Below are 23,110 nucleotides of genomic sequence, written 5' to 3' on the forward strand. Positions count from 1 at the left end.
GTATTATGCTGCAGATGTGATGGGATGGCATTCTCTGCCAGGAGCCTCACAGTAGCATCAAACATGGCCCGAGCAGACCAATTCCTTGCGGAACCAGGCTGATTTCAGACCAACCTGTTTGTGCTTGAATGAAGGAATTGACCAGTGCTTCTGGTGCTTGGGCTTCCCTTGTGGCTCAGCTGGTAAAGAATCCATCTGCAATATGGGAGACCTGGGTTCAACCTCTGGGTTGAGAAGATCCCCTGGAGAAGGAAAAGGCTACCCACTCCAGTATTCTGGCCTGGGGAATTCCATGGAGTATACAGTCCAAGGATTGCAAAGAGTTGGACAGGACTGAACAACTTTCACTTCACTTCACTTCTAGTGCGTGAACTCTTACCAGCAAAGACTCTTACCTTCGTCTAACCCTTTACAATGAGTAATCCCAACCACGATGAAGCAAGATTGCTGGCTGGGGTTGCACTGGGAGGGAAATCCAACAGCCTGCAGCTTTTTATTCACGTTTGCATTGTGAAAGCCTGTCTAATTATCCTTTTTTCCTGGTTTAGGAGCATATGGAAACTTGGCAGCATTTGAGCAGAGGTGACTTTCAGAGCCAGAGTCCGGGAAGGAAAAAAGGCTTTGCTCATAGTCTATGGTTGTTAATGGCTATTAAAGACCACTCCATCTCATTTAAACTTAAAAGAAGCTGGGGTACAGAGGAGATAAATTGCTGATACTGGCGATAGATTCCGAAGCCTAAACTGACTCTACTTACATCTCATTAGATGGCTCGTTTTTCCTTATTCCCTTGGTTCTCCCACTCTTCTTGCACACGGTGAACTTGAGTGCAGCGTTCTAACGCTTGGTCAGTATGTTTCCCAAAATTTCCAGCAGGATTGACTCATTAAAACATCTTCAGTTCTCTGAGCGTGTAAGGCAATCTTACCTCTAACCCGGACAGAGGCGGCAGAAAAGGAACCCTAGGGCCTTAGCCCGGGTGGGGGCGGGGGATCGAGGCAAGGTGGGGCACCCCGAGACACGCTCAAGTTTGTTCAGGGAGGGGCAGCCCAGGAAAGCTTCTCAGGCCGAGTACTGCTCAGCAGGGCAATTACACCGGGACGAAGATAGGGAGTGCCCGAGGAGCAGGAGGTGCGCCTGTGCTCCACTCCTTTCTCCCCGGGCCAGGAGACGTACAAGGTTTTTCAGAAGCGCACGCTGCACACGCTCAGTGTAAAAGAGGTAGTGCTCAGCTGACTCCTTCCTAGACTGGGGATTGGCTCTGCAGGGTGTGCGAACCACAGGGGAGAAAGGGAGTTGGAGAGATGTACGTGACCAGCGGGGTGTGCAGCCGCGCCCAGTCGAGCCGAGCCCCGCGCAGGCACGCTCCTGACGCCCCGCCCCGCCCGTGATGTGCGCGCGCGGGGCCTCCACCCCATCCCCCCGCCCGCGCGTTACCCCCCGCGCTGCCTCCGCCGTTCCCCGCCCCCTCGACTCTGGGGCTGCCCTCGTCGCTGCCTGACCCAAGGTCCGGCAGCTTCTACTTTTCCGGCCCCCGCCGAGGGACCGAGGCGGCCCACCCCGGGGGAACGGGTGCGCTCGGGACACGTGGTCGTTTCGGAGCAGGTTGGAGTGAGCAGCGGGCGGCGCTGCGGGGACAGGCGCGGCGGGCAGCCCCAGGGGCAGCGGCAGGGTCCTGGCGAGGGGAGGACAGGGTTGCGGCGGGCGGAACGGTGTCTCCTTCACTTCGCCCTCCAGCCGCGGCAGCTGCAGCCCGACGCCGAGCGAGCCGAGCGGCCTCAGCTGCTAGCGGAGCGGCAGCGGCGCCTTCCCTTCCCCCCCTGGAGACCACCAGGTACCACCACGCCCGCCTCACTCGGACCCTGGGCCTAGGCCCCGGCGGCCAAGCAAGACGCCTGAGTCGGACTCGGGGTCGGCCCTGACTCCCTAAGATGGCCGCGCTGCCCCGCGGCCCCTCTTCCCGATATCTGAGACCCCTCTCTGGCCCCTCGATTCGCTTTTGACCCCTGCTGACCGCACTTCTTGTCCCTCCCTCAGATCACCTCTCCCCACGGCCTCGCCATGGCGACCTACGGACAGAACTGCGCGCGGCGTAAGTCTAGCGGGGTTCTCTGCGGGGTGGGGCGGCGGTGACCGGGCAGCCGAAGCCTGTTGACCAGAAAACCGCAGCTTCTTTTCTCGTATCTTTCCAAGGGCTTGTAAACTCACCCCTTTCGGTAGCCAGTCCACTGTCTGACTTCCCTGGCTCTGCGGAGGAGGGTGTAAGTGGCATGGATTTCGGATAGGGGGACTAGGCCTGGGGAGTTGGTCTGTGGCCGCATTCACCTTCAGTTTTTGGACGTGCGTTTGGTGAACTCAGAAGCAAAAGGTTATTTGTCGGATTCAGCCTGTGGAGGATTGGGCTGGTCACTTTTCTAGAGGAAGTAGTAACCCCCCTTCTGAGAGCGCAAGGTCATTACATGTGCTCCTAAGGGCGTGGACGCGCTATGTAGAATGAATGAGCTGGTGTGGCGAGTTCAGATTGCTTGCCCTTAAGTTTCATAGCATTGGCCGAGGACTTGAGTGTCATATTAATATGTTTAAAGTGTATTGGATGTTTAGTTGATGCAGACGGTTGAGTTAAACATAGGTAGCTGCATTTTTTAAGTTCCAGTGTTTAAGTTGCCCAAATATGAGTTAATTTTCTCTTTCCATTCTAGAATATTGCTTTGGCCTCAGTGCGGATACTAAAGGATAAATGAGGGAGCGAAGGGGACATGTCTTAGTATTTTATTTTAACTCATTTGGTTAAATTGGCCCATTCCAGTGGGCCAATTTACATATATACCTATATCTATTCCAGTGGATTTTGGCAGATATATTTTTACGTATAGGGATATATGTGTATTTGTACTAGTCCCTAGGAAGTGAGGTTATAAACACTGTAAATTTAGGAATAGAAAGTCTGGAGGGAGTTTCCCAAGTTTGTATAGATACTTAACTGTTATTATCCATTTTAGAAATAAGCCTTTGGTGCTGATATTTCCCTTATGGAGTTTTATTGTCTTTTTATTGTAGCTTCTAGTGGTTTCAAAACCAAGGTGGCCTTCTTGGATTTAATGATAACAGTGGGTCCTAAGTTAGTTTTGGGGCAGACTGGGAGAACAAGGACATTAACACAGGAATGTTTCTTCCCACCAGCAATGTGTATTCCTCCATCATATGCTGACCTTGGCAAAGCTGCCAGAGATATTTTCAACAAAGGATTTGGTAAGAACTGTTTAAAAATTCTAGATTAGAAGTGAAAATGTGTAAGTTTGTACTGCTCGGTGAAATTAATAATTTCTTCAGATAACTCTCCTGGTGAAAGAGTACCGTAACAATCTACATTCCCCTTCCATCCCAGTTTTCTCCATTTTTTCATTCTTTAGTTCAAGAAATTTACCTTTAAGGAAAAAAAAAATGTATGCTTTTATGCTCAATAATACAGTTTAGGCCTTGGTTGACTAGAATTACGTGTTTTTGTTTTTTTTTTTTTTACTGTTTTGGGCTTTTATGGTGGTGACTTCTAAAGGATTATGGGGTTTTTCAAATAAATTTGGGTTTTCTTGACGATTTTGTTCCATATCCCACCCTCCCTATCCTTTTAGCTCTTTCTGAAGTTGTTTAGATTATTGATCCCAAACTGCAGTATGCTTTTGGGACAAATGTTGTAAATGCTTGTATTTTAATAAGTTGTTGACAATTCTCGTATTTAAATTGCACCGATTGTCTGATCTGATATTTAGGTTTGAAAAGCATTCTTTAGTATGTGCTTTGTTAAAAATGATTTGAAAGCCTTTTTGAGGATGGGTGCTAAATACACACTGACACACTAGGCATAGCTTCCTGGAGATGTTCTGTCCTTTACATGTTAGTTTATAGAGTAATTAAAATTGTTTTCATTTAAATACTGTGTATTAACACGTTTATCTTTCTCTAAATATGTGAAATTTTTTTTATATGTAGAGTCAGCCTTTGGTATGCATCTTTTTGTACAAAAGAATCATTTTGTTCTTTTTTGCTTTCTTCTTGAAGGTTTTGGGTTGGTGAAACTGGATGTGAAAACAAAGTCGTGCAGCGGCGTGGTGAGTGTTAGGTATTTGATAAGTTCTGACAAACTTTTATGTAACTTTTCAACACATAAAATAGTTATAACTGAAAGATGTCTACCCACTTTATTTTAAAGAAGAGGCAAAAGATAATTTCATTTTAAGAGAATTTTATCTTGATGTATTTTGGCTTTAGACATGATTTCTGATTTTCATGTGTTTTGCCATGCACGAGAAATTCAGAAAAGACACTTAAGTCTTGTTTGTAAGCTTGAAGGTAGGAAACTTGTTACACTTTTTTGTAACCCATTTAATACCTTTGAAAAGCGTTCAGGGGGACTTCCTGATGGTCCAGTGGCTGAAACTTCATGTTCGAAGTGTAGGGGGCCTGGGTTTGATCCCTGGTCAGGGAACTAGATCCCACATGCTACAGTTAAAGGATTCCACATGCTGTAACCAAAAAAAGGGTCTTGTATGCTGCAACTGAGACCCAACACAGGCAAATGAATAGATAAATAAATATCTTTTGAAAAAAGGAAAAATACTTAAGAGTCCTGGGCATAAACATACTCAATAACTCTTAATTTGAGTGTACTAATTATTTATATAATGGTCATAATCTAGCAGCCCTCCTTGGGGGGAAATTTCCACTTGTATTTTGTGAATTTAGAGAGTCTTAAATTTGAGTATTTTTAAAGAGGTTAATATTTTTATATTTGGATGTCTTGATTCTGCCTAACAAACTCCCTCAAAGAGAGTAAAGTAAAATTATATTTTTTGTAATTTTTTTTCCTCCTAAAAATTTTTTTAGATTCTTTAGGGGATGGGTATAGTGTGTGCATATTGAATGTTATTGATTATTTTGATAAATTATTTCTATAGTTAACTCCCTTAGTATATTTAGTGCACTTAGTGCAATTGGTATTTACTTAAATTAATAATTTTATAGTTTCTTAATGCCTAGATTTGGATTTCTTGGGTTTTATATTGGTCACATCTGTTTTGTTTCTTTGGTCAGAAAGGAGGCCTGAGTATTCAGTGTGGGTGAGTGACTTACTAGCCCAGGGTAACAGGTTACAGAGAGCAGTGACTTGGTGTTTGTTTGTGTTCACTCTTCTGACTTGTTGGCCCCTTTTAAATAAGTTGCTGAAACACAGAGCCCTTCTTAAAAAAAGTAGAAGATTCAGTTCTAGTGTTTAAGATTTTACTTGCTGGCTGAAGGGACAAAATCAGCTTTAAACTGCGGAATAATCAGAGCAGTATATCTAGTACTAGATTGTTTGATAAATCAAAATCTTTGTTTGAAAGGAAAGGTTTACTGTGGACAGGAATGTATTTTATATTGTTTTCATAATGCATTCCTTTTGTGTTCAGTTCAGTCGTTCAGTCGTGTCTGACTCTTTGCGACCCCATGAACTGCAGCACGCCAGGCCTCCCTGTCCATCACCAACTCCTGGAGTTGACCCAAACCCATGTCCATTGAGTTGGTGATGCCATGCAACCATCTCATCCTCTGTTGCCCCCTTCTTCTCTTGCCCTCAATCTTTCCCAGCATCAGGGTCTTTTCAAATGAGTCAGCTCTTCACATCAGCTTCAACATCAGTCCTTCCAATGAACACCCAGGACTGATCTCCTTTAAGATGGACTGGTTGGATCTTCTGCAGTCCAAGGGGCTCTCAAGAGTCTTCTCCAACACCGCAGTTAAAACGCATCAATTCTTCTGCATTCAGCTTTCTTTAGAGTCCAACTGTCACATCCATACATGACCACTGGAAAAACCATAACCTTGACTAGATGGACCTTTGTTGACAAAGTAATGTCTCTGCTTTTTAATATGGTTTTTAATACCCTTTTGTGTAGAGCACGTGAATATATGCAAAACTTTGACAAAATCAGACCTATTTAATCCTCCAGAGATAGGAGGCTTAAACTTTTTAAAGTTGCGATAACTGAGACCCGGAAAAGTGTTTTCCTTAGTGTTACTCATTTAGTAAATGCCAGCCAGAACTTGATATCAGGACTCCTAATTTTATATCCAGTGTTCTTTGCTAACACAATCTGGTGCTTTTTACTATGGGCATTGAGTGCCGAGTTTTGACTCAGTTTCTATTGATGAAAGCATCTAATTTCAGGAGACAATGTGTAAGACTCTTATATAGTACATATGACCCGAAGAATTGAGTCTGTGTCACTGCAGAGCAGCAGTTACACAAATGATGTTTTGTAAGTGAAAGATGATTGGTCTTTTCTCCAATGGATACAGCTTTGGATATTTCCGCATTCTGCAAGTATCACAATTTCAGGTTGAAATTCTCTTCTCATCTCTAAAAAGTTCATATCAGCCGTTTTTAAATTTGGCTTTCCCATATAGAGTATAACATTGGTAGTCAAATTAGAACCCTCAAGGCATTTTAATATTTTATGTTGGAAGAGTTCAACTGCTTGCCTGTATACTAAGCTCATAAAGATTAGATTTCTGGATTATCTGTAGCAGATTTTAAATTTCAGATAAGCTCTTTCCATATTATATCTTCCTTTTCAGTTGGTGTACAGTTAGGGATTGGCAAGTTATTTATATTTGCTACAAACAGAAGATTATATGATATATCTCAAATCAGTCACTGCACAGATTTTTCTCTAGTGATCATCTGTTCTACAGAGTATAGTTTATATTATAGATGATATGAACCAGTTAAAGGGAATTTCCTTCCACCAATTTTTTTTTTTTATTGAAAATGTGAAAGGTGATTGGAAAGGCATAGAACCTGATGAAGACTGTGTCAGAAAAACAGAATATTGAGGTTACCAAAGAATTAAAAACTTTGTGTCATAGATTCTTTCAGTGGAGTGCTTTCCTTTTAGGGAATTTCAGGGACCATTTCATAGTAAATTGTGTGTAAACTGATTTTAATGGAGGGAGTGTATGATTAGCCATGCTGACCTAGTTAGTGTTTTCATTGAATATCTGGTAGATTGGAAGCAGTTCTAAAATATCCATTCACTATCCCTCTCCCCCCACTGATTTTTTTTTTTTTTAACTCAGAATCACTTCAGCAGAAATTTCCTTAAAAACTTTATAGTTTGTTGTTCACTTGAGAATCATATTCAAGTAACTTTTGATCTGTTGGTTGAAAATGTCAGCAGTAACAAGATGGTAGTCAGTAATTAACAAGCTAGTTTGTCACTCTTGTATTTACTCAGTAGCAGAGGGTTAGGAGTGTTTGGGAAGCTAGAAAAAGGGATTAGTGAATTACTAAGGGTTTCAGTGGGGTTTGTGTAAGTTAGAAAGTGTATCATTGCAGGCTTACGAGAAAGTTTCTGAACTTTTTTATTGTCTTGTTAGGAATTCTCAACATCTGGTTCATCTAATACAGACACTGGTAAAGTTACTGGGACCTTGGAGACCAAATATAAATGGTGTGAGTATGGTCTGACTTTCACAGAAAAGTGGAACACTGATAACACTCTGGGAACAGAAATCGCTATTGAAGACCAGGTAACATTTTGAAAATGTGCTTTAGTATTATTTTATTTTTGTGTTTCAAAAAGGAAATAAACTGAAAAAAAATTCTTTTTCTCTTGAAATAGATTTGCCAAGGTTTGAAACTGACATTTGATACCACCTTTTCACCAAACACAGGGTAAGCATGGGCATTTTTATCTGCTTTAAGTTTAAAGCTTTCTTCAGTGTATTTAAGGAAAGGTACACATTCAGGTGCTATGTGTTGGCAAGTTTCTGTTTCTGCCTTTGGAGCATGAGCAGTATGGTTCTTGGCTTGCCTTCAGCTATTTGCCTTTTATCACTGTGCCACTAACTTGGAATGAACATTTTTTTAAATAGGTTTTTGTGACTGATAGCAACTCTGCAAAGCATTCTTCCTATAGTAGTGGCAATCTAGTCACCCCAAGTGCCTTTGTCTTTTAGTTCATTGAGCTGTGGGTTTGTTTGTTCTTTTCTTTTTTTAGCCTCTTATGATTATCTTGCCACCTGTTTGGAGGCATACCTTAGAGATATTGGAAGTTTGGTTCCAAATCACCGTAGTAAAGTGAATATTGTGAAAAGGCAAGTCTTCCAGATTTTCTAGTTTCCCAGTGCATATAAAAGTTCCATTTACACTAGAATATTGGCTAGTAAGTGTAAATAGCATTATGTTGGGGGAAAAACAATATACATACCTTAATTTGGATGGCATCACTGACTCGATAAACTGAAGAAAGCCTGCATGCTACAGTCCATGGGATTGCAAAGAGTCCGACATGACTGACCGACTGAACTGATACCTTAATTAAAAAACACATCTGAGCCTTCAGTAGTAGCATCAAAAGATGAGTGACCACAGATGACTGTTACAAAGACAGTATAATAATAAAGATGTTTGAAATGCTGTGAAAACTACCAAAAAGTGACACAGAGGCACAAAGTGAACAAATGCTGTTGGAAAAAACACCAACAGGTTTGTTTGGTGCAGGATTGCTGTAAACCCTTACTTTGCGTGTGTGTGGGGAAGCACTTTATAGTGAACTTCGATAAAACAGTGAAGTATGTCTCTACTCCCCATTATAGTGAGATTGATTTAAGTCTGTTTTGTACCTGCTGTCTGTAAATCTTTTTTTACTGGCATCAGTTTTAAGTCAGTTTGTTCTTTTTCTAGAAAGAAAAGTGGTAAAATCAAGTCTTCTTACAAGAGGGAATGTATAAACCTTGGTTGTGATGTTGACTTTGATTTTGCTGGACCTGCAATCCATGGTTCGGCCGTCTTCGGTTATGAGGGCTGGCTTGCTGGGTACCAGATGACCTTTGACAGTGCCAAATCAAAGCTGACAAGGAATAACTTTGCAGTGGGCTACAGGACTGGGGACTTCCAGCTACACACTAATGTGTAAGTATTTCTTTTTTGGAATATTATGATGTGGGACCTCAGAGTGGTGTTGCTATCTCCTGTCATCTCTGAATCTTGGTACAACCTAAAGGAGTTCTCCTAACATAAAAATATCATCTTTGGGCATTTCTTGAGTGCCCTCTCAGAAGTATATAGAAATGTTACTCTGTATAAAAAACGTGACTCTGAATTTTGGTCCTGAGAGAGTAAAGTAAGTGTTCATTTCACATGAGGCTTAATGTGCTTTGGATTTTTGGAAGAGGCTAAGACTTGGTGGTCCCCTTGGTGGTCTACTGGTTAGGATTTGGCACTTTCACTGCCGTGGCCTGAGTTCAGTCCCTGGGCGGGGAACTGAGATCCCACAGGCTGCACAGTGTGGCCAGGGGAAAAAGCTGAGGTGCTGCCAGACTCTGCTAGTGCTCTCGTTTGATTGTGATGTGTACGGTGCTCGTTTGGTAGGATTGTCTAAAGTGTATAGAGTCTCTTCTTAACCCAAAGTAAATGTATATGTGGAAAGGACTTAAAGAATTTTTTCCCTTACAAAAATGATGCATTGGTATGTAACAAGTAAAAGAAGAAAACCAGAATTGTCCATAATCCCACCACCTAGGTGTATAATTTTTGTTAACTATTAATGCTTTGATGTTTCACCGTTTTATATGTGTATATATAAAATACATGCCAGAAAGACTGTTTCATAACCTTCTCCGCTACATTAATGTATTATGATCATTTTCTTATAGCGTTATAATTATGTAGTTTTAGTGATTGTTAGTGGCTGCGTGGTAATTCTGCTGAATGGATATACCATGATTTATTTGACCAATTCATGTTTTTAGAACTTTAACGTTTTTAGTGAAACACTAGAAACCCATGTAAGCAGTGGCTTTTATTTAGATGTGATGCTATAGTGTCAGCCATGTGCATTAGACATTATTACATTGTGTAGTCTAGATTGACTAATTTAAAATATCTCATAGCAATGATGGTACAGAATTTGGAGGATCAATTTATCAGAAAGTATGTGAAGATCTTGACACTTCAGTAAACCTTGCTTGGACATCAGGAACCAACTGCACTCGCTTTGGAATTGCAGCTAAATATCAACTGGATCCCACTGCTTCCATTTCTGTAAGTACTCTTGTCGGCTTAGAATGGGATTTTCATTGTGGGACTTAATCTTTGGGTCTAGTAGATTGTGTTGAAAATTGTAACTGTGGTTGGAAATTGTAATTGTAAACCACAGTTTATACACAGATTGAGATTAGAGCTTAGAATGCTGGTTTTTCTGTGGCGATAGTGTCAGATGTTTGATATCCAGGCCACAGGAGTGTGTTTTAATTAACCTCCAAGCTACTGAAGTAGTACGAAAAGTGAAAGTGTTGGTCGCTCATTGTGTCTGACCCTCTGCAACCCCATGGACTGTAGCCTGTCAGGCCCTTTGTCCATGGGATTCTCCAGGCAAGAATACTGTTGCCATTCCTTTCTCGAGGGGATCTTCCCGACCCAGGAATTAGACCCAGATCTCCTGCACTGCAGGCAGGTTCGTCGCTGTCTGAGCCCCCTGGGAAGCCCACCGAAATAGCACACATGATGACTGTGCACCCCAGTCCTGTCCAGGCCGGGGAGGCCAGTGTTTCCGGGTCCTGGGCAGCTCTCCTTCTTGTTGGGAACTAATAGTATTTTGTTACTTTGCGCCTGACTTCAGTGGTTTACAAAATATCTTCTGACTTGATCTCAGCAGCCAGTAGTACACATGCTGTTTTGCAGGTGAAGAAACTACAGCTTGGAGAGGAGGACTTAGTTCGCTGCAAGGGAGGGAAGAAAGGAGGGGTAGTCCAGGACTGGACATGCAAGGCTTTCAGTCTCCCTCCTGTCTAGGGTGTCCAGGTAGCTCATTTTGCGTTGCCTGGGACTATCCCAGCTTTAGCACTGGAAGTCCTACAGAAACTTCCCCTTTACCTCAGGTTAATTGAGTTGCATGGCCACCCTAGTCCTGTCCTTGGACCCTTTCGGCCGTTTCTTCCTTCAGTCATAGTGGATTGTGGTGGGAGGGAGTGCAGTGTCTGAGGTGTGGAGCACCGGCTCCAGTTCCAGGCAGATCAGCAACTATTCTGTGTGTTGGTTGGTTATAGGTCAGGCACTGTTTATACTGGAATAAGAAACCTTCATGAGAGTTACTTCTGTTACATAAAATGATCTTTATTCCTGGGGACAATATGTTTTAATAATTTAGGCAGTTAAGTTTTAACCCCATTCTTGTTTCTTAGCAGAGTTATCAGAGAGAATGAGAAGCACCCAGAATGCTTTTCCCATTGGCAAAACAGTGGTTCATTTATTTTTCCCTTCTCTGTTTCTAACTACACCTCAGCAGTAAAACCCTCAGGATCCACACTATGCTGTGGTAGCTGCATTGCTGTTCTTTTCAAATGTGTGTCTCTGGCACCCTCACAGGTTTAATACCAGCAGAAGATGTAGCTCTTTCACAGTCTAAAATGGGAAGAATGCAGCTTGGGACTTGTGTATCAGTGAATGACTTCAGAGGATTAATTTGGAAATGTATTTAGCATATCCCACCTAAGTTGTGCTGCTGTTACTGTAATCAAGCATCACCCCTGAAGCCTTGCATACTGTTCCATCAGTTTTGTGGTTGATTCCTGAAATAGTAGGAGCTATTTTATTGTCTGGGCTCTTGATTTGTTTGGCAGGCTTCCCAAGAGGCGCAGTGGTAAAGAATCTGCCTGCTGATGCAGGAGATGCAAGTTTGACCCCTGGGTTGTGAAGACCCCCTGAAGAAGGGAAGGGCAGCCCACTCCAGTATTCTTACGTAGAAAAATTCCATGGACAGAGGAGCTGGGCAGTCTGCAGTTCACAGGGTCATGAAGAGTTGGACATGACTGAACTACTCAGCACCCTTGATTGGTTTGGCACAAGATGGTTACTGGTGGATATTTCTTCCTTAGATAACTAACTCACATGGTCATGGGAGGCCCATGGAGACTTGGCTATAGTGCCAAGTGAATACAGGTGTCGTTTATCTGACGTTTGCCTGTATGTCAGGGACTACTTGTTACCTTTTTGTTTCCATAGCACTCAGAATGCTGAAGAGCAAAGAAACCAGACTAGGCAAGCTGGGCCATGGAGATTGGGATGAGATGATCCCATGACAGCCATAGGCCTCTGGTGTGGCTTAATGGTCTTAGAAGTGGGAGAGAGTGGAGCTAGAAGCCTCTGACCATGTCTTGCTTTCCAGAATTTCTCGTAGCCTTTGAAAGTCTGTGACTAAAATCCTAAAATACTGGAATGGTACAGGGAGGGTAGGGATCTGGACTGGTCAACAGTGCTCCGTTGGAACATCTTCTGAAGCACAGTCTAGTTATATGCAGCCAGGACCCAGGTTTGTACATAAGAGGTGTAGGAAAGTGAGGTAAAGAGGCTGTAGTCAGTCTTTTTCTTCAGAGGAAGTGCTTATCATTTGGAGATTTAGAATATGCACGGTTTAGATTCGTAAGGAAGACCCTTGAAAGTAGTGTGTGTCATAGTCACAACTTTATACACACGCCATATTTTGAAGGTGGTGTGTATGTCATGTTGTGTAGTTAGTGAGCCTGGTAAACTTCCATTACTCAAATTCTGGTGTGGTTTTGTTGTGTTAGATTAGATTCAGCAAGAACAATTTTTATGAGAGTACTTGGCTTTTGTGCTCTGTGGACAGTTGAGGGTCTGTAGATACATCCTCAAAGATAGCAAGAGTTTTGTGTCCTGCTGACAATTTGAGTTTAGTAGGTAAGAGTTAAGTGGGGCCTGGTTTTTGCTTCAGTTCTATTACTCTGTTGTGTCTGGCTTTGCGACCTCATGGACTGCAGCATGCCAGGCTTCCCTCTCCATCACCAACTCTTGGAGCCTACTCAAACTCATGTCCATTACGTTGGTGATGCCATCCAACCATCTCATCCTGTGTCGTCCCCTTCTCCCGCCTTCAATCTTTCCCAGCATCAGGGTCTTTTCCAATGAGTCAGTTCTTCACATCAGGTGGCCAAAGTATTGGAGCTTCAGCATCAGTCCTTCCAATGAATATTCAGGACTGATTTCCTTTGTGCTCGACTTGTTGGATGTCCTTGCAGTCCGTGGGACTCTCAAGAGTCTTCTCCAACACCACAGTTCAAAAGTATCAATTCTTCGGCACTCAGCTTTCTTTAGAGTCCAACTCTCACATCCATACGTGACTACTGGAAAAACCATAGCTTTGACTAGGCGGACCTTTGTGACAGAGGCATGGGTTGGTGGTGGCCTGCTGCAGGGTCGAGGGCATTGAGTGCAGCAGTGCATGGGACCTTTTGAAGGAGGCCGCCATTATCTTCATTACCATAGTTTGGCCTCAGGTCAAGCAACAGGGAGGGAACACAGCCCATCAACAGAAAATTGGATTAAAGATTTACTGAACATGGCCCACCCATCAGAAGAAAACCCAGTTTCCCCCCTCAGTCTCTCCTATCAGGGAAGTTTCCATAGGCCTCTTATCCTTATCCATCAGAGGGCAGACAGAATGAAAACCACAATCACAGAAAACCAACCAAACTGATCACATGGACCACAACAGCCTTGTCTAGCTCAAGAAAACTGTGAGCCATGCCATGTAGGGCCACCCAAGACAGACAGGTTATGGCGGAGAGACTTCCCTGGTGGCTCAGACGGTAAAATGTCTGTCTACAATGCGGGAGACCTGGGTTCGATCCCTGGGTTGGGAAGATCCCCTGGAGAAGGAAATGGCAATCTACTGCAGTACTGTTGCCTGGAAAATCCCATGGACAGAGGAGCCTGGTAGGCTACAGTCCATGAGGTCGCAAAGAGTCCGACATGATTGAGCGACTTTACTTTCACTTTCTGACAGAATGTCCACTGGAGAAAGGAATGGCAAACCACTTCAGTATTCTTGCCTTGAACAGTATGAAAAGGTTTTTGCTTAACTTAATACAATATTAAATTTTACTACCTCACATGGAAAAGTGAGCATGTCATGATTGCATGATAGGGAAATACCTAGGGCCTTGTCTCTCCATTCAAAGATTTGTCTTACATGTGTTTTTGCATTTTATCTTAGGCAAAAGTCAACAACTCTAGTTTAATTGGAGTGGGCTATACTCAGACTCTGAGGCCTGGTAAGTTTTAAGGGTTGTTCTGATAGTATTTTCAAAATCAGTTTTCATTTCTCAACTTATTTTGTAAACCTTTCAAAACAGAAGAATTGACAAAAGTACAATGAACACATGTTTACCTTTTGCTACAATTTTATTTTTATTTTTTTTAATGCTGGGCTATTTGGAAGTTGTAGCTATGATGACATTTCCCTAAATGGTTTAGTATGCAAACATTGTCCTTCATAGGCACAAGACTGGTTATTTACTTTTTTCACTTGTGCCTGAAATGTCTTGTAGTAATTTTTATTTCTCCAGTCATTGTTCACTCATTGCTTTGGTTGTTTGATCTCTAGAGTCTCATTTACTTTACGTAATAATTTGAGCCTTGCTTGTTTTCCAGAGCAGTACTTCTCTAATACAAGGTGCCTGAATCACTTTGGGAATCTTATTAGAGTACATAGATCTGGGGTATGGCGTTCTGTCTTTCTGACAAGCTCTTAGGTGATGCCAGTGTCACTGGCTCTTGAGCCAGCATTTGAATAGCAAGGTTCAGAAGCACTTGGAACCTTTTCCCCATACTTTGACTATTCTGAAACCTGAAGAAAAGAATGGTGCCTTGAACACTCAATCTTCCCTACAGTGGCCAGTTACTAACATTTACCGTGTTTGTTTTCTCCCTCCTTGTCTGTATACATAATCCTTTTCTCTTTTTTTTACCCACATATTCTTACAAATTAAATGTATATTTTGCAAACATACAGACACATCAGCCCTAGCATACATATGAGAGTAAAACATTTTTAACTGCATCACTTTAAAGGCATCATAACTACAGTACTGTTTTCACAGCTAAAGAAATGAACAGTTTAAAATAATACCTAATACATGGTCGATATGCAGATGTCCCTACTTGTCCCAAAATGTGTCTTGCTTGTAGCTTTTCCTTTCCTGGGGTCCACATTGTCTTTTAGTCTGGATAGTGTGCACTGAACATGATTGTATTTTCTAGAGCTATTTTGAGGTTTTTTTTTTTCCTGTTTGAGCTTCATTAACATTTTTATGCTCTGTGACTTGATGCTTTCCTTGCTCAGGATCGTGCCAAATGAATTGCCTGGTCTCTCAGGTACTCCCAAGTGCCCTCTGGTGGCTGGCACTATAGGTCATCTGGCAAGCTGAGAAAAAGTGACAGGCTGTGAGGTGACTGCTGGGTCCCATGAGGTCTTGCAGGTACATGATGGTTGTCTGCTTTTGTTTACAGGTGTGAAGCTTACACTGTCTGCCCTGGTAGATGGGAAGAGCATTAATGCTGGAGGCCACAAACTTGGGCTTGCCCTGGAATTGGAGGCTTAATTCAGCTGAAAGAAACCTCTGGAAATGGGTATCAGAAGATTTGGCCTTAATATATTTCCAGTGTGACCAGCAGGCTTCCCCCCGCACCCCCTGAAGGTGATCAAAACAAAGGATGATCTAAACAAGAGCTGTATTTTAAATATTTAGACAGTTACTTGTTAGCTGGTTTCTAGTTGAATTGGTTGTCTATCTAGTTACCAATACTGCAGTCATGCAGTCACCTATACATTATTTAAATGTATTTAACTGTTAAATGCGCTACCCACCAATAATGAAATAGACATTTATGAAAACCGTGCAGCTGTGTGCATGTTTGTTTTATGCTCCTTTTAATGTTGAATATTGCCGTTGAATGAGATGGATCAGTGGATGTCTTAAGGTTAAGATTTTTTGTTAAATTCAACCATCATTAGAATTACTTTTGGTATCCTGAAACATTACAAATTATGAATAAAATGAGTATACGTTATTAGTGACTCCAAGTATTTGCAGAGTTAAAAACTTGGCAGCTAGGGTCAAATATTCCTGGTAGGATATCTAGCTAGGACTTTATTTTTCCAGTGAGCATTTATTTTGCTCTTTTTATAAATATGTGCCACAGAGTCCTCTGACCCGAGAATAACTCCATAAAATGTTTAGACTACAGTAAAATAAGAAGATACATGACTTCATATCTTCAGTTTATAAATTTGTATAAAATTACATTGGATCATTATTAACTCCAGGAAAGATAAGTCAGTAAGTGATGAAGAAGAGAAATGAAGGGATGGTGCTGAAGGTTGTATATACACACCATACCCCTTTGGGCTATTGCTATGGAAATGATCCAGGCCCTAGTTAGGTGGGATGGGACTAGGTGTAGTCCCTAGTGGAATAAGTGGAATAAGGAGTAGACAGTGTCAGTACTCAGACAGTCTATATGGGCCCCAGGGAGAGATCTAACTCATCTCTTTCCAGGTAGACACTGAAAAGCTTGGGCCTAAGTTTATGAGCAGAGTGGCTTCAAGCTAGGTGGCCATTGGCCTTAATCTGAGCTTGAACTGAATGATAGCAATTAATAGATGATTCTGGTTGGAAAAGTAGGAAAGGGGAATTTTGATGGGAGGAGAGTTGGAACAATATCATTGAAAGAGAAGAGTTTCGTTCAACACATTCATAATGCTAGATCTGTGGCATAGTTTGTAGTCAGAGAACAAAGAAGAAAATGTAGTGCTTGGACTCATTATCCAAAAAATGATACATGCTGAAAATTTCTAGGTCAAGAAGAATCTGATAAGAGAAACCCAGATAAGCTGTCCACACAGATGGAATGTGGGGCGCAAAGATCCCTCTGATTTTACTGTTTGTCCTAAGGAACTGGCTGGAATGGCCCACTGTATAAGACACAAACTGAATGGCAATAAGTTGGGATTTGAGCCAGTTTATTTTGAGTCATGCAGGAACTATTGCTCGGAAAGAAGAAAAACAAGAAAAGCTGTCTGCAAGCTAAGTGTCTATACTTAAGAGTAAAATGGACCTGTTCACCCATGTGCATCCCAGTATGCTTTTATGATTGGGAGAGCGGAAAATAGGTTTTCACCCAGGTTGCTGAGGGTTGTCTGAAATGCAGGGTATATCCGAGATGCCCAAGGGCTGTGAAAGTTGTCGGCTGTGGGCTCGGGCTCCTGTGGCCTTTCTTCTAGCCTCTTCCAGGTTTCCTTCTACTTCAGGGCTAATGTGGGGGCAAAACCTAATTGTGTTCTAGGCTGATGCTATTTCTGCCTGAGGCCTGAGGCAGTTTTAGTGGAAAGAACACTTCATGTATGAGCCTGATCTTCATTTGTGGTGTAGAGGTAAGAACTTCCTACAGATCGGGGAGGTGCAAACAGGTTTAAACCAGAAGAGCGAAGCACCTGGCGCCCCCTGCTCCTCCGCTTACATAGGCTTTCATAGAAAACCTAACGTTTTCTTTGTCTCCCTCTGGGGAATGTGGTAAAAATTGCCTCCTACCTAGTGGACTGTCTGCTTCACACCTCTGGCCAGTGATCCCATGTCTCATGTTCCTCCAGGACTTATGGGGAGGACAGAGTATATGAACTCCAGTCAGCCCTGAGGTCCTCAGTCAAGTGGCGTGGTGTCTCAGGGGATGTTGACTAGGGCCTCCACTGCACAGGTGAAGCCAGGTTCAGTTTTGTGAAGACGTGGGCACATGGCTAGCAGGATTGGTGTAGCCTACAGCGGTGCACAGCGCAAGGCCCGTCTGCTGACACCAGATGCCAGTTTCTTCTCCACTAGTGTCCTAGCTTTAGTGAACAGTAACTTCATTCATTTGCTTCTCTTAGGAAGAGATGTAAAGAGGGAGTCTAAGAGACCTCTACCAGTCTCCCAGCCCTTCGGTTCCCTGGAGGAAAATCTCCATAAGGATCTGGGGTTTCTAACCAGTTGCATGTGGGCGGGTCAGTTAAAACTTAAAATCTGCCTCCAGTCAGCTGGAAGTTCCTGTGGTCAGGCCACAGCCCTCTGGTGCCAGCGGGTCCTCTGGAGTGTGCCAGGGAGGGGATGAATGTCTGTGGCCAAAAGGTTCCCTTTTGGTGAGGAAGTGGCCTTCCCTCCCTGCACCACTGAAGCACAAGAAGATCGTGTCCCAGGCCTCACTTTATTGTCGATTCAAAGCAGGCGTGGAATGGCTGGGGTTCCCAGGGCCCCTCCCTTGATGCCACTCACTAGGGGCCAGCCCTAGATCTTGAAGGCTAAGGTGAGGCCGTCGCCCAGGGGCAGGAGGCTGATGTGGACCCTGGCATCCCGCAGAATGCGCTCGTTCAGGTTTCGAACACACTGGACCGCCTTGTCCTGTGGTTTAGGCTGCAACACCTCTCCCTGACACAGGACCTGCGGAGGGGCGGGGCATTGTGGGGGCGGGGCCTGGGGAGCCTGAGCAGGAGGTGGGGTGAGAGCTGGCGACCTGGGATCTGAGCAGGGCAGAATGGAAAGCCCGGGAACTCCGTTGGAATCCCTGGGGGAGGAGCTTAAGTGACTGTTCTGGGCAGGGCTTTGGAGCACCGGCGAGGAGAAGCCTGAGGAATAGATGCACCCAGGCCAAGAGGGTCTCTTCTACCCCCCGGGGGCTGCCCCTTACACTGAGCACAGCGAGGACACCTCCGGGTCGCAGCAGCTGCAGACACCGCTCATAGTAGGCGGTGCAGTTTTCCTTATCCGCGTCCACCACAGCGACATCGAAGGTGCCGGCCTCACCCGCGGCCAGGAGCTCGTCTTGCGGGGGAGGAGGGGCAGAGGCGGCTGAGTCCGGAGGCCCCAGCAGCCAGCAGCCCCCGCCCAGGCCGGCCCAGGCGCTGCGGCCATTCAGGTGCTCGAGGGCGCCGGCCTGCCACCCTGCGTGTGGCCGCGGACCGGGTGGCGGGGGGCTGTCACTGCCCAAGCCCGCCTGGCGGACCGGGTCACTGGCTCGCGCCGGGTGGTCCCATTAGGGAAATGGCGCCCAGGCCCTTTCCACTCCGTTGCTCACCCAGGGTCTCCAGGGCGGGCTTCAACCGAAGGTCGATTTTGTGCTCCTCTTCAGCCTGCAGGAGTGGGGTCAGAGTCAGCATGTCCCTTCTCCTGGAGCTGGGAGTGGTCGGGCTCCAGGGGCCTGACGAAGGCTCAGGTGTGTGGGACACTTACCTGCCTCCACAGGGGACGCCCCAGCTCCGGGGGCCCTGCGTCCACCTCGCAGGTCACCACGCACCCGGCCGGGGGAAGGGCCAAGGCCAACGCTAGGGCTGAGTAGCCTGTGAAAGTGCCTGGGGAAATGGACACGGACAGGCTCAGACCAGAGTAGGGTGTCAGCCCGGTGACGCCAGTCCCCGGTGTCCCCGGCCGTGTGCCTACCCAGGTCCAGTGCCTTCTTAGCCTTGATGAGGCGAGCCAGGTTGGCCAAGAGCTGGGCCTGCTCACGGGTCATCATGGAATCCCCCTGCGGCTGCTCCAAGGTCAGCTGCGTCGAGGGAGGAGAAGGTCGCACTAGCTCTGCCAGTCACCCCTCTGCGCCCGAAGTTTAGAGCCCCAGGGGCGTGGCTGTGGGCGTGGCTCAAGGGCGGGCCCTCCGAAGGATCACTGTGCCCGGCCTAGGGAGCCCGGAAGCCCAGAAAGGGACACTGCCGCAGCCCAAGGTCACACGGCCACGTGGGTCCCTCCCGGCCCGAGCTGGGCGCCCAGTCCCGCTCTCGGCCCTGCTGACCAGCCGCAGGCTCCGCAGCACCGGGTGCTCCCGCATGGAACGGCTCAGCAGATACTGCCACAGGGGGCTGTCCTCAGGGGGCAGCAGGCGCTTCTCTCGCCGGGATCGCCAAGGAGGGAACCATCTCCCTGCCGGGGAGGGGTGGTGCCGGGTCAGGGCCTGGGTCTCGAGTGCTAGGGGTTAGCTAGCCTCAGCCACAGTCAGCCTCGCTTCTGCGCCCGCCCGTCTCCCCGCGAGGCCTTTGCCTAGGGTACCGAAGGCCCGGCGCTACTCACCCAGGAAGAGGCCGCTGGCGAAGGCAGCGCCCAGTGCGGCTGAGCCCAGGGCCAGCGCAGCGGGCACAGAGATTCGGGGCACTGGCTGGGTCATGGTGCGGGCCGGAGGCAGCTGGCGTCCAGGTTACTTGAGCTGGGGCTACTGGGACCGCCGCAGGACCCGCGGACCCTCGCGGCTCCGCCTTGCCGGGGCAGTGTCCTCGGAGCCGCGGTCTCGACCACCATCTGGCGGCCACATGGCCTTACTGCAAGCCCCCGCCCGAGGGGTTCTGGTGTCATCTGGTGGCCGTTTTAGCAACTGCGCCGGGCAAGGAGGAAGCACTACAGCGGATGTTTGGGTTTCTCCGTCCGACGCCAGAGGTCTAGGGGCCTAAGTCCCAGAGGAAAATTTGAAGTGGCTCAGATAGTAAAGAGTGTGCCTGCAATGCAGGAGACCCGGGTTCGATCCCTGGGTTGGGAAGATCCCCTGGAGAAGGAAAGGGCCACCCACTCCAGTAATCTTGTCTGGAAAATCCCATGGACGTAGAAGCCTGGCAGGTACAGTTCATGAGGTCTCAAAGAGTCAGACACGACTGCGCGACTTCACTTTCACCTTCTGGCTCTGCTTCTTCCTCATCTCTACCGTTTTTTCTGAGAACCCCTTGGGGCATATGTGAGTGGATGAGTAGACTGTCGGTATAATAGGATAGTAACAGGTACAAAATGATAGAAATTAAAGGAGCCCTGGGAGTGACTGAGAGAATCAAAGGAGGCCTCTTGGGGGAGGTCACCAAGGATGTCAGGCTGAAGGAGTGTGTGTCTGGGGGGGACACAACCATAGGAGGGGTTCAGGAGCTGGGGCAGGTCTGGTTGATGGGGTGCTGAGACAATATCCTTAGCTAGAATCCTGGGTGCCAGTTGGACTTGGGTGTGAGATTTCGGCCGCATCAGTCTCTCTGAGCCTCTGTTTTTCCTTTGTGTAAAACTGGGACCATCGTCTTAACATTACTGACACTAGATCACACAGCCTGGCACACAGTAGGTGCTCCAGAAATGGCAGCCGTGGTTATGGTCACAGGTCGGAGGGAAGACATCTTGAGGAGGGGGCATCAGAGTGCAGGTGAGTCCCCCTTGCAGCTCTGTTCAGCAGGGATGCAGGGATACTGTCCTCTGAACAGCGAGGAGAGCACCGGCTGTGTGCTGAAGGGGGTGGGTGAATAAGAGAAGCTGTCCTGGCTTGTGTTCATGACGCAGAGCTCAGAGATCACAGGACATAGGGAACTGGTGAGCAATCCCAGCTTCACAATTTCCTCTTCTGTAAAATGGGGTTCTTCATAGTCCCAACCTCCCTGGGGTGGGGCGGGGGGCGGAGGGGGGGTGGGGAGAAATGGAGTGAAAAAATCCAGGTGAAGGATTCACACAGAGCCTGGCACTTAGTGGGCTATAAGTGTTACATTTAAATGAGTCCAATTCCATCGGCCGCTGCTCCAAGGCTGTCCCCTGACACCAGCCCTTCCGAAAACGCACTGGGCAGACTGAAGCTCCGCTGCGGGGAGCTTCCCAGGCGAGGATCGGCCCAGCAAGGCTCAGAGACCGGCTTGCTCGGGGGCTGGGGCTGGGGCGGGGGCGGCTTGGCTGAGGCTGAAGACCCGGGCGAACTGAAGAGGCCCGGAGCCCAGAACTGACCCGAGATGTGGAAGCCCGGGCACGTGGGTAGACCACGAGGAGTGGAGGGCGGGATCGCCTTGCAGACCCAAGGGTGGGCTGATCCTTTAACCAATCAGCCCGGGGCCCCCCGGGAGGGGTTACGGGAGGAGCCTGTTGTCTGGGTGCTGGGTGGGTTCGAGTCAGCCCTCCTAGTTCCTCCCAGTTCCCCCCAGTGCCCCGTCGCCAGGCAAGCGGCCTGCTGGGAAGGGTAGTGAGTTTCCCCCTGCCTTTTGATCTTTTGCATCCTGCTTGTCCCCACAACTGTTTCTCTGACCTGACTATTCTCCAGGGTAAGGACTGGGGCCACTATTCTCTCCCCCACCACCTGCTCCCAGCTGAGCACACAGCAAGTGCTCAACAAATGCTCTCTGAATACCGAGCTGGGGAAGCCTCCGGCTCCTGGCTGCCGGAACTGCCTGTCAGGGCGGTGCAAATAGTAACAGCGAGCGGCGTTTCACTGAGCCTCAGGCACTATGATCCAGCCTCCTTGTGGGTTCAGTTCAGTTCAGTCGCTCAGTGGTGTCGGACTCTTTGCGACCCCATGAACCGCAGCACGCCAGGCCTCCCTGTCCATCACCAACTCTCGGAGCCCACCCAAACCCATGTTCATCGAGTCGGTGATGCCATCGAACCATCACATCCTCTGTTGTCCCCTTCTCCTCCTGCCCTCAATCTTTCCCAGCATCAGGGTCTTTTCAGGTGAGTCAGCTCTTCGCATTAGGTGGCCAAAGTATTATTCCCATTTTCTGGAGGAGAAAACCAAAGCTCAGAGAGACTACTTCACACTTACTTCCCCAGCCCTGATTTGTTAACCTCTCTGGCCCCCTGGTTGGGGGTCCCACAGTGAGCTCTTTTGACCCAGAGGAAACCAGACTCCCAAGAAGTGCTTTCCTGGCACCCCCACTGAGACCCTTCCACCAAACCAGGTGGCAATGGGGCCCTGGGCTCAGCCTGGCCTGCAAACCCTCTCTCCTTCTTGTCTGGGGGTCTAGGTTTAGGCAACCCCCAAGCTCACACCAGAGCCTCCCTCTCCGAGCCTGGCTTCAGCCTGGAGCCTGTGGAGGTGGGGGGCAGCCAGGGAGGGGAGGCATGTCACCATATATCCCCGTCAGATTAAAAAACTAATTTGAAAAGATTAATGTATTCCATTCTTGTTACGCTGGCTCTGATACCTCTGGGCCTGCGGCTGCTCTGCCTCCTGATTATTGAATTTTTATGGCCTGGTAATTAATTGCAGATTCCCTGTTTTGTTCTATTTCTTTTTCTCTGACATTTTAATTTCAACAAAAAGCAGTGGTCTCCATGCAGGTTCTCTCTGGAGATCCTAATGGTCTATAAAACAGAATGACTTATAGACGTGGCACCCACTTCAGTTGGCGAGCGATTGTTTGAAACCTTGCTGATCACGCAAAATTTAATTTTTCCACCTCCCTCCCCCAGTCGCTACTCATTTCTTGTCTCTTCCATTACAGTGCCCGTATCTCAGCTCACAATGAGG

At 46.5% G+C, this 23,110-nt stretch overlaps 2 protein-coding genes across 3 annotated transcripts; one reads left to right on the forward strand and one right to left on the reverse strand.

The window, feature by feature from the left end:
* The first annotated feature begins 1,265 nt into the window (after nt 1-1,265).
* VDAC2 (voltage dependent anion channel 2) lies at nt 1,266-15,736 on the forward strand. Its single transcript, XM_069572195.1, has 10 exons — nt 1,266-1,834; nt 2,038-2,092; nt 3,181-3,249; nt 4,057-4,106; nt 7,414-7,566; nt 7,659-7,711; nt 8,723-8,950; nt 9,931-10,081; nt 14,052-14,109; nt 15,347-15,736. The coding sequence occupies exons 2-10, from the start codon at nt 2,062-2,064 to the stop codon at nt 15,436-15,438; spliced, it is 885 nt and encodes a 294-aa protein (XP_069428296.1). The 5' UTR covers nt 1,266-1,834; nt 2,038-2,061; the 3' UTR covers nt 15,439-15,736.
* A 2,318-nt stretch (nt 15,737-18,054) lies between these two features.
* On the reverse strand, nt 18,055-20,197 carry COMTD1 (catechol-O-methyltransferase domain containing 1). Of its 2 annotated transcripts, XM_069572194.1 has the most exons (7): nt 19,927-20,197; nt 19,652-19,779; nt 19,303-19,408; nt 19,096-19,214; nt 18,941-18,995; nt 18,554-18,687; nt 18,055-18,306 (listed from the first exon to the last, which is right to left on the reverse strand). In XM_069572194.1, the coding sequence occupies exons 1-7, from the start codon at nt 20,018-20,020 to the stop codon at nt 18,154-18,156; spliced, it is 789 nt and encodes a 262-aa protein (XP_069428295.1). In that variant the 5' UTR covers nt 20,021-20,197; the 3' UTR covers nt 18,055-18,153. The 2 variants fall into 2 exon arrangements, with proteins under 2 accessions (XP_069428295.1, XP_069428294.1); XM_069572193.1 differs by having other exon boundaries at nt 18,055-18,687; nt 19,927-20,140.
* Nucleotides 20,198-23,110: the final 2,913 nt, after the last annotated feature.

The sequence above is a fragment of the Ovis canadensis genome, chromosome 25 (assembly GCF_042477335.2).
Source record: "Ovis canadensis isolate MfBH-ARS-UI-01 breed Bighorn chromosome 25, ARS-UI_OviCan_v2, whole genome shotgun sequence".
NCBI classification, from domain to species: Eukaryota; Metazoa; Chordata; class Mammalia; order Artiodactyla; family Bovidae; genus Ovis; species Ovis canadensis.

Coding starts and splice junctions, on each gene's coding strand:
- VDAC2 (XM_069572195.1), top strand. CDS start 2,062: ATGGCGACCTACGGACAGAACTGCGCGCGGC. Junction 7,567..7,658: donor AAATCGCTATTGAAGACCAG/GTAACATTTTGA, acceptor CTCTTGAAATAG/ATTTGCCAAGGTTTGAAACT. Junction 8,951..9,930: donor TTCCAGCTACACACTAATGT/GTAAGTATTTCT, acceptor AATATCTCATAG/CAATGATGGTACAGAATTTG.
- COMTD1 (XM_069572193.1), bottom strand. CDS start 20,020: ATGACCCAGCCAGTGCCCCGAATCTCTGTGCCCGCTGCGCTGGCCCTG. Junction 19,780..19,926: donor CGCCAGCGGCCTCTTCCTGG/GTGAGTAGCGCC, acceptor CCTCCCCGGCAG/GGAGATGGTTCCCTCCTTGG. Junction 19,215..19,302: donor TAAGAAGGCACTGGACCTGG/GTAGGCACACGG, acceptor CCATTTCCCCAG/GCACTTTCACAGGCTACTCA.